Source organism: Onthophagus taurus, chromosome 8 (genome assembly GCF_036711975.1).
Source record: "Onthophagus taurus isolate NC chromosome 8, IU_Otau_3.0, whole genome shotgun sequence".
In the NCBI taxonomy this organism is placed as follows: domain Eukaryota; kingdom Metazoa; phylum Arthropoda; class Insecta; order Coleoptera; family Scarabaeidae; genus Onthophagus; species Onthophagus taurus.
The window spans coordinates 8236495-8247100 of NC_091973.1; the positions used below are offsets into that span (position 1 = coordinate 8236495).

Sequence of the window (10606 nt, forward strand, 5' to 3'; positions counted from 1 at the left end):
ACAAGCAAGTTATGTATATGAAGGAGGTTGTAAGAGGTGTGAGGGATGGATGAGTGAAGTGGCCATGTCCAGCAAGGGTATTCAGTTAATGTCAGGGCATGATCCTGTTAGTGTGTTATCTTATGAGGTTGATGTTAACAAGTTCGAATGAAGTGTGTGTGTATGGAGTAGGCGAAAACAGTATATTCTCTTCCAAGTAGGTAAGGAGGAAAAGGGAGAGAAGGAAAGGGTGGGCAATAAAGCAATAATTCCTAAATGTAGCCTTTAATTTGGCTATTCATTTTGTTGTGTTTTTCTTCAGACGCCTTGCAATCCTCTCCGTTACATCTGAAACATAAGGGAGACAAATAAAACCGATTGGTGCAGTTTTAGCTTATCGTTAGTTGGTTGTTCCTCCGGTAGGGTATTGGATGTTTTTAGGTTATACTTATGTTAAAACGTCATTTCATTTCTAACGCAACCTGCATTACCGACCGGAATTATGTCAATTAAATTTAACACTTTCCTTTTTTTAATTTTTTATTAAATATGCCCATTTTGATTAATTATTTCAACATTTATCCCAAAATTTATTATAAACATTGCTTGAATAAAAAATAAATATTTGACTGTTAAGTTAATTTTTAAACGAGCCAATCAGAAAGAGCGCCGTAACAAGACGCCATCTTGGTGAAGAAGCCGTTAACTACCAATTGTGGTGTTGTCTTCGTTGGTTATTTTCGACATCTTAATAGGTAATAAATTTATTCTTATTGCTTTAAACGCTTGATAAACGGGTTTTCTTTAGAATCATGTCAAGTGTACATATTTCCATTGCTGTAAGAGCAGTGGATCCTGATACGGATCCCGATGACAATGAACCTGAAAGTGCTTGGTTGGTACAAGATAACGCAATTCATCTCATAGATAATAACGCAATTCCGAACAATGATTACCCCATGCACTTTGATCGCGTTTTCGATCGGAATGTTTCAAATGAAGTAGTTTACAACGATATCGTTGCACCGCTTATTTCTGACGTCACAAGAGGTTATAATGGCTCTCTTATGGTCTGTGGGCCTTCGTTTATTAGCAAACAATTCACCATGGAGGACATGTTTACGGACGCCGGACTGATCCCTAGAGCGATCGAGCAAATCTTCAAAATAGCCAGCAAAGAAAAAAAACGAGGAAACTTCATAATTCGATGCTCAAACATCATGCTTTATAAAGATAAAGTTTACGATTTGTTGAGATTTTCTGCAAAGGAGGCCAACATCGTCACCATTGAGCATGGAAAAGTTACAATTGGGGCCAAAGAAGCTGTCGTTTCAACCAAAAATCAAGCTATGACTGTGTTTCAACTTGGTTTGGTGAATAGAGATTTATACCAAGAAAATGGAACAATGGATGCCACCGATTGTGATATGATATTTCGAATTGTAACGTTTAAAAAATTTTATAATAATTTGTTATTATTGTTTTTTTTTATTAGATAGTTGAACACACAGAAAAAGGCAAAGATAACAAACTCATCGTGCATTCAGGTTGCTTGAATATGGTTACTTTAGGAGGATCTGATGCTGGACCTAATCAACCAGGTACTTCTACATCTAATTCTGACGCACAGTAAGTCTTTTCAATTTGTTAAAATTTAGCAAAACAATTTATTGTTGTTACATATATGTTGATAATTACTTGTGTGAGCTCACCAAAGCAAGTTGTACGAAAACCAAACTTCAGAACATGTTAAAATAACATCATAACAAGTGTTCGAAGTTATTTCCCACATTTTGTACATACAATTGGGCTAAACATACAAGCGTGGCCTTAATCATGGTGTTGGCAGATTGTCTCGGCAATAGCATGTACCGATTTCGCAATTCTTGCTCATTATACATTTCGGTGGTGTACATGATTGAGGTCGGGCGATCGGGGTGGGCAGGCGATTCAATCACCTCGACCTATCCATAGTCACCAGTTAATCAATTATCCAGAATGAAAGGGCCAATAAGTAACCCATTCACAATTCCAGCCCATACATTCACAGAAAATCTTTGTTGAAAATGTGTTTGGTGAGTAATATGAGGATTCTGTACGGCCAATAATGCGTGTTGTGGACATTGTGAATACAGTTATGTGTGAAAATCGCAAAATTGATTTACCTTTGATACAAGCATGTTGGTGCAAATGCAAAGGAAACGCTCTCTCATGTAATGTTCACATAGTCTTTCAAGCGTCTTTAAAAGAAATGATGGGAGACTAATTGATCGAAAGGCTTTAGGATCCGTTGGGACCTTTTTTCCATTCTTTGGTATAAAGGTTACTGTAACCTTCCTCCAGCTTTAAAAACTCTCATCAAGTGTATTTTCATATCCTCTAAGACTCCATTGAAGAAGAGCAGGAAATATACCGTCGGGTCCTGGTGTTTTGAAGGGCTCAAAACTGCCGACGACCAACTCTACCAACTCATTCCATACAACCTGGTTAGCTATCTGCCAGTCCTGGCTGCTAGGAGAGTTATTAAATTCCACTTCATGTAGGAAGCATTGAAAAATCTTGCAAAGAACCTGGAAAATGAACATCCATTAGTAAATACAACGATTCTTCTGGATCCTTGGCAAAACTGATATCGGAGTTTTTTAGAATGTCATAACTGTGTTTTTGGCCGCGAGATAGTATTTTGTTTAGGCGTGAGCCCTCAGCAACGCTCTCCACCTCTTCACAAAAACCTCTCCAGGCTTGTCGTTTCTTTTGTCGTACTAAACGTTTGAATTCTGACTGGTGTGTTTTGAACAAGGTCCAGTCAGATTCAGTCTAGTTTGTTTTGCTTTATTAAAAGCTTTTCTGCAAGTGACCCTCAGTGAATGTAGATCAGGAGTCCACCAAGCTGTGGCCCTTCCTCTCTCCTCCACAATTTTCTCAGGACATACACTGTAGAAGGCCTGAGTTAGTGTGTCACCCACGAGGTTTGAGTAATTCTTGCAATTGCTCATTTAGACAGCTTGCAAAAATGCTCAAGTCAGTCCGCTTTGGATCCCGGGCCCTCTTTTTCGAGAGCATAATTGGTCCTAAATCAAAAGTGATCCATCTATAGTCAGACATCTTTTAAGATACGTTCGCCGATGCCAAGGTCAAATCAATAATCGTCTGACACCTAGAATTGACGAACGTGGGTTCACAACCTCGGTTGATTATTTCCAAGTCATTACTCGTAATAAATTCAAGGTCTTACCTCTAAAGATTCCTTCGTCACATCCCCAGGCAACAGAATGAGCGTTGGAGTCGTATCCTACAATGAGTAGCCATTTATTTACCTTACTGGCGTTGACTAATGTTGTCAAGGCCGCAGTAGGAGCCATCTCTTCTATAGGCAGGTAGATAGATGCTAGAGTCAGCGTCGTTTTCTTCTTCGCTAGGAAGCATTGAATCCTGACTACAACGATTTGACTAGTCCCGATTTGATTCTTTCGGCAGGAGATACGCGGAGATATGTTTAGGAACGTAGATTGTAGCTCTCGGAAACCAGAATCATTCGAGTTGATAGTCCATGGTTCTTGAATCACAGCAATGGTGTTTTGCATCATGTCATAATACTGCAGTTGCAGCCCTGCCACGGTGCAAGTTGCATTGTATTACCTTTAATGTCGCAGGGTCCTCTCCAAACTTCTCTCTAGACATCTGGATTTGGGGAGCAGGTGGGAGTCATCAACATTGAGTCGGACAGATCCAAAGATGACCTGTGCCAGGTTTCGCCCTTTCTGAGCCGGTGGTTTCACCAACCCGCTCAATGGTCATGGACGCAGAAACTGCCTCCAATCTAACCAAGGGAGAAACTGAGCTGGACTGCTCAGCCCCGATCATCTCGGTCTTGTTCGGTTCATCTTCCTCATTGATGAATATGTGTGAAAGTGAATATGGTACTAAGCAGAAAATTCATTCTGCCTTCGTGCGTAGCAAGCCATTCAGCCACTTTTTCCAAAGCAGCGGAGATCATGAGCATGCCGTCTTCTTTCTCCTCAGAGTGTAACAAACACCAATTTGCAGAACAAATGTCGTACTTATTTGAAAAAATCCCACGATCAAGAACCGTCTCCTTGATCCAGGTTTCACTAAGTGTTACGATATCGAAATCCGAGGCAGCAACGAGTGTTCTGATAATATATACTATACTCTTTCCGTTGGGAGGTACCTAGTTTTTCTTCACTATAATAATAATAGTAATAATAAACAAATTTTATTGCCATAAAAGAACAAAGGAAAATTGTACATTATTATAATTATCCTATATTAGCGGTAGTGTAATAAAAGAAAAAAAAAGCAAAGATGATTATAACAATGACAGTGACAGTGGAAAACAAATCATAAATTCAATTCTGACAAACGGAACGATTTATCGCCAAAGACGATATCTTCCAATCGACCCAGTCTAAACTATATTATAATGATACCACCAGATATACAGAATAGTAAGTAATTAACGCGGCCTTGTAAATACATAATCATCATCACGCATAATTTAAACCAAAAGCGAAAAAGAAAAAAAAAACAAACAAGAAAAAGGAGGGAAGAAAAGTGTAAGAAATGCACAGAGTAACAAAGCAGAAAAGAAAGAAGGTGAATAAGGAACATAGGAAAGAAAGTAGAAAAGGAAGTAAATTATTATAAGATCGCAATTTGACGGGAGAAGAAGAAATGTGTAAGACAAGTCTTGAAAGATGACAGGGTTGGAGCGTTTCTAATATCCATGGGGAGACCATTCCAGAGGGATACTATACACTATACGAGGACATCCGTTGGTGTATTGTATTTTTAGATCTTTTTCGCTATTATCAAGTCGACGTTTTAATTCAAGGAGTATATTAAACTTCTGAGAGTAACTCTCGATATCTACTCTCAACTCTGTGTGCACTTGAGACTGTTTTAGCTCTTCGAGAGCTTCTATAAAACTTCCGAGAGCTTTCTCTCAGACAGTTCTCTCAGGACCGTGTCCACTAGTGAAATGTGTCCGTGCTATGGAAAGTAAAATTTATTTTCTTTCAGTGCTTGGTGTTTATAAACATGGATGTAAACAAAATTGCAAGTGCAATAGTGTTGTACAAAATTTAAAAAAAAAACAAACTGAAAAAATAAAAAGAAGCTGTTGGGTGAAATCATGGATTTGGCGTAGATTAGAGCTGGGTGTCAACAAATATCAACATTTGTTGTCAAATTGTTAGTTATTTGGCATATTGGAGACATGCAGTCTCGCCTCATCTCATCCCACCAACGCATCCTCTTAAAGTTTTCTAATTTTTAACATTCCACACTTTTTAACGTCGCCATTTTTCATTTTTTATCTTCATTTTGTGTATCCATCAGATAGCAAAATACTTTATTCTTATCCGATTTCCAGTCTACACCTATTATAGCTTCATTGACTTTGTCGCTGATGATGGGGTAACCCGAAACTAGAACGATTTTAATAAATAAATGCAATTTTTATAAATAAATGCAAGTTAGAAGTTTTTACATGGTTTTTATTTTTTATAAGTTTATTGTCGTACACGTGATAGCTTAATAGTGGCTTGGCAGTATTTTGGAAAATTATTAGAAAATATAAACTTAAACTCCTCAATTGCTGAAAGAGACTAGATATTGCTGGCAGAAGACTAAGTACTACTAATGAAAGACTAGATGTTGCAAATGAAGCAGATTCTTCTTACAGAAGACTGCACACTACTACCAGAAGACGAAATTGTTGGTAGAAGACTAGATATTGCTGGCAGAAGACTAAGTATTGCTAGTGAAAAACTAGATATTGCAAATGAAGCACATCCTTCTTACAGAAGACTACACACTACTACTAAAAATCAAATACTTTTAGCAGAAGACTTAATTTTACTGTCAGAACACCAAATTATGTTGTCAGGAGTTACTCTTCTGTCCAATACTTGTTAAAATTGCATCCTTCGCTTGCCGATTTCTATGTTCATTAGATTTAAGTTTATTGCTACCAAATCAGCAATACATTCCATAAACAATTAAATTTTAACCATACTACAATTACATATATCACATTACAATACAATACATTTTATTTCCTATCCTACCCCTCCCCATCTCCTCCCCGCATCTCCCTACGCTGCCTAGTCGCCACCACCTCCCTCATCCATTCTCTTCCCTCTGCCCCCTCCCCCAGCACCTGCCCCCTCCCCCAGCACCTGCTTCCAGCCGATCACCTCCTCTCTTAGCTCGTCACACTCCCTCAGTAGGTGCTCCAACGACTCCCACTCCCCCCCACATAGCCTACAACCCCTCTCATCATCTCTCATCCAATACCTATTCGCTCTCTCCTCATTGCCGCATCTGAATCTTGCCACCATCCTCTTCCCCTCCTCATCCCCCTCCACCGACAGGTACTTCGGCAATCCCTCCGTTATTATTTCCTCGTACTTAGGGTTGTACCTGCTCTCCCTTATCTGCCCCCTTCTTTCTTGCCTCTGTACATCTCTGTCCCTGCTCTCCAGCTCTTTCCACATCTCAATCCCTTCCCTCCTTCTATCATCTACCGCTTTCACTGAGTACCTCACCCTTCTGAAATATTCCTCCCTCCCTCGTTGCCCGTAACCCCCTTTCCTATGTTCATTAGATTTGATATTCCAAAGAATTGAATTTTCTTCATACACTTCAATTAATTCAAATATTTCTTCTTGGGACCATTTTCTTTTAGGTGTTATCTTTAAACGTGTTATATTGAGAAAACTCGCAGCAAAATTCGAACCGCATTCGTTTTTTGACAGTTACTCTCACGATAGATGAGATTGAGTACAAATCTCAACGTGTTTACTCTTCGAAAGTTTGTGGGGACTCTGTAATAGTTACTCTCAGATGCGTGTCCACCAGAAATATACTCCCGATAGCTTCTCTCGAGACCATTTCTCACAAGTGGAAACAGCTTAAAATTAGTTTTGCGTCAGATTTGTTCTTAAAGATAACTTTAACAAGCCTTGAACGAGTATTTGTTCCTTCGGTTGAAGGTTTTCCCAATCTAAAAACTTTTTCAATACGAGGGGGGTCGCGAAGAACATCTTTGAATATAGCTTTTAGAATACTGTCATCAGTCTCCACTACATTTGAAACAATTATATTCATCAATCACCTCATCAATCGTATTTTCCTGAGGTATTGCCCTTACACTTTGCTTGTCACGCAATTCAGATACGGTGTCAGATAAGGTTTTCATCTTAGCTACTAGATCATTTATAATGGATCTAAGAGCTTGCAAAGGATTGTCGCAAGTCGCGATCTTAATCATTATGCCTCAGCCGCAAGCAACCTCTTCAACTTATTTTTTGACTCAACTATGATTCGTTGCCTAGGTATACAATATCTACTTATCTATTTATGTTTTAATCGTTATGTCTCGGCAGCAAACCAACTCGCCAACTAACTTTTTAGCTCAACTATGATATGGTTCATTGCCTCAGTATACAATAGCTATTTCTGAGAGTATAAATAGTGTCAAATAGTAATTTTTTGACTCAACTGAGATATAAAGTTCGTTACTTCGGTATACATTAGCTATTTGTGTAGTTATAAATGCTATTCCTCAAACCTTGCTCAATAAAGACCAAATACTTATTAACAAAGACTATTTAGTCATGCAACAGATTGATCATGAATTAATTTTATTTTCTTTTGCAAGATATGAACCGATATTTGCAACACTATTTGGGAAAACATTAACAATGCTTCTTAGTAATTCAATTGGTGGTAATGCAAAAGCAGTATTTATCCTTAATTTCGTGAAGAGTTCTGTAGGAGCCACTGATTACACTTTAAGGTAATTACCACAAGACTGTTTAAGATAAATTAAGTTAAACATTTTTTATTTGTACTGATAGGTTTGCTCAGAAAGCTAAGAATATCAATAATACTCCTGTAATTAATAACTTAGAGAGTACCCCAACCCTTTTGAGTCAAGTTTTAGCGCAACTCCAAACATTGGAGAAGAATCTTAAAGAACTCGAAGCTGATCGTGCACTTATCGTAAGTTTATTCAATTATTTTTAATTTGATTTAATTGTTGATTTTGTAGATTGGATTCGAAGAAGCTCGTGAAGCCGTTGATTTATACAAAGATAGGATTAAATTGCTTAAGAAATTATTTACTAAACCCATTTTCCTTGAAGACAATGAGCCTTATTATAGCTTTTCGCGTTTATTAAGCATGAGCCCCCGCGATTTTTCATTTTTGGAACTAAAAGCATTAAATGTTGTGCTCTCTAATAATACATATAGGCAACAAAATGTTGGAGCGAAAGAAAAGTTACCCTTTGAAATGGTTTTGTTCAACTTAGCCGCTGAAATTGGAAATGAATACATTTCTTCACTTCCCGAACATACACCTGAAACGCTTAGTGCTATCGATTATATTCTGTCTATTGAGTAAGATGTTTTAAATTTAAAGTTTAAAAAAATTAATAATTTTTTTTAGCAACATGAATTTGAATGATAGTATTTCCGACGATGATGGTGTTGAAGAAGTAGTTAATATTCCAATTGATGTTCAAACAGCCGATGTACATAAAGAACCTCAATCAATGGAACCAACGGCAAAACGTGAAAAGTTAGATGATCAACCTTTAAATTTAAGTACCGGTCAAAAATCTGAAACTAGTAAAAGCAGTAATAAAAAAGAAGCTTCTACTGCAATTATGAATATCGAAGAAATAAGGTATAAACACTTATTCTTGTTAATTTTTACTAATAAACTTAAAAAAATTATTTTTAATTAAACAGTGTGGATAATAAGAAACCTCCTGAAAAGGATAAAGTCAATGTTGGTAAGTTTTGTCTTAAAAAGTTCTCGCAATTTCAATAATTCATTAATTTTAGCTTGCACATCATGTGAAGCATTGACCGAGAAAATTCAAATCCTGAGTCAGATTTACTTGGAATTGAAGAATAAATATTGTAAACTGCAGAAAAGTCATGTAAGATTTATTCTAATGTAATTAATTTTTTATGAATAAATTTGTTTTTAGGCAACTTTGCGAATGCAAATAGGGACGAATCAAGAAAGTGAAACTGACGAATATGAGCTCGATTAATATTTAAAGTTATCTTAATTTCTATTGAGTTATTTAATTTATTTTTGTGTTTTATAGTTTGTGAGTTAATATTTTCTTAATAACTGGTTATGTTTTTGTTCCGAATTCTTTTTTCAATTAAAATAAATGTAAAATTAATATTTCAAAATTATTTTTTCTAAATCCCAATCCTAATTAGTATACCATTTTGATTATTTCCATTTGAATATAGAAGACATAAGTAGAGCAATGAGTCAAATTCTGCACAGACTTTTAAAAGAAAACGATGAGTGTTTAACTGAGCACAAGAGGAAAAATGATATGGCTCATATGGCTATGATAGAGCCTATAGTGTGGCAACATATGTACACAGAGACATAGAAATTGCATCCTTACTTTCCATTTCTACCAAGAACAACATCGACGATATCACAACAGTTAACAATTACAAACCTCCTTCTCTCACCTGGACTGTTTTGATCAAAATCGGCAGTAGCATCCCAGTTATAAGATCGTTTCCACGTCCCAGATGAAACTAACTGCCCTGCTTTCTTTAGTCATGATGACAAATGCAATAATGACTACAGCAAAGGTAGCAATTCCTGCAGAGAACCGCAGAGAGCATGTTTCTGGGTGGTCTGAAGAGAACGAAAGATTGTACGGAGAATTTGTTGAAGATGGAAGGCAGAAAATTGCAAATGAACTGCTCCACAGTGTTGTGAGTGTATAATTTTTACTTAATGTTATTCTCTTCTCTTTATTTTAAAGCCAATCATTTTCTTTTCTATTAATGTAACCAAAATTGTGTAACATGATTCTTTTCCTTACTTAGCAATATTGCTTATATTAGCTTTCTTTCTTTTATTCCTTGTCTCTATTTCGCCAATTACGAATTTAGGTAGTTTTAAGTTAGTTGTAAGCAAGTTGTTAATGTAATAAGAAGTAAGTACGTCAATAAACTGTGGAGCGTTAGTTCTGTCCATACTTTCAAAAAATCCTCGTCAGCATCCCTAAATTTACGTTGGGTAAACCATCCCCAACACACAGCATTGATGCTGCAAGGTGCAAGAAATAGATTGAGAGCAACCAACCTAGTAACCACAACCCAAGTGGTATCCCATATAGTGTCAACTTCAAAACCACTTTCAGGAAAAGTATAAGAGATTGCAGAACGACCAACAATTGTATATTGAGGAAAAAAAAAACTGAACTAGAAAAGGGCAATGCCGTGATAAGAGCGACCCAACTAGAAAAAGTATTTGAACAACTACAACTAAAAATAATAGAGTTAGAAAAAAAAAATTATTGAGGAAAAACAAATACGAAATGTAAGCAACAATAACTACTTGTGGCACGCATATGAAAACAAGCAAAACCGGCCAGTCACAGTTATGGTCAGAAACCTCCATCATACTACCAGCAAGTAAGCCGTCATGAAGAACCTCAAAGATAAACACTGCAAAATATTAGATGTGATTCCCAAACTTAAGTATAAAACTAAACAGCCACTGAACATGTTTATGTTAGTATTTAGCAATGAGGAAAATATCAGC

The 10606-nt window shown here is 36.7% G+C and overlaps 1 protein-coding gene across 1 annotated transcript; it reads left to right on the top strand.

Annotated features, from left to right (window-relative positions):
* The first annotated feature begins 791 nt into the window (after positions 1 to 791).
* On the top strand, positions 792 to 9074 carry LOC111421466 (uncharacterized). The gene is made up of 9 exons (XM_023054631.2): positions 792 to 1421; positions 1475 to 1608; positions 7667 to 7804; positions 7866 to 8010; positions 8060 to 8409; positions 8459 to 8698; positions 8764 to 8807; positions 8860 to 8957; positions 9009 to 9074. The coding sequence occupies exons 1-9, from the start codon at positions 792 to 794 to the stop codon at positions 9072 to 9074; spliced, it is 1845 nt and encodes a 614-aa protein (XP_022910399.2).
* Positions 9075 to 10606: the final 1532 nt, after the last annotated feature.

Excerpts from the sequence above, each read along its gene's own strand:
- LOC111421466 (XM_023054631.2), top strand. The coding sequence starts at position 792 with ATGTCAAGTGTACATATTTCCATTGCTGTAAGAGCAGTGGATCCTGAT. Across the intron at positions 8,808-8,859 it reads AAAGGATAAAGTCAATGTTG|CTTGCACATCATGTGAAGCA; the intron begins GTAAGTTTTGTC and ends CATTAATTTTAG. Across the intron at positions 8,958-9,008 it reads GTAAACTGCAGAAAAGTCAT|GCAACTTTGCGAATGCAAAT; the intron begins GTAAGATTTATT and ends ATTTGTTTTTAG.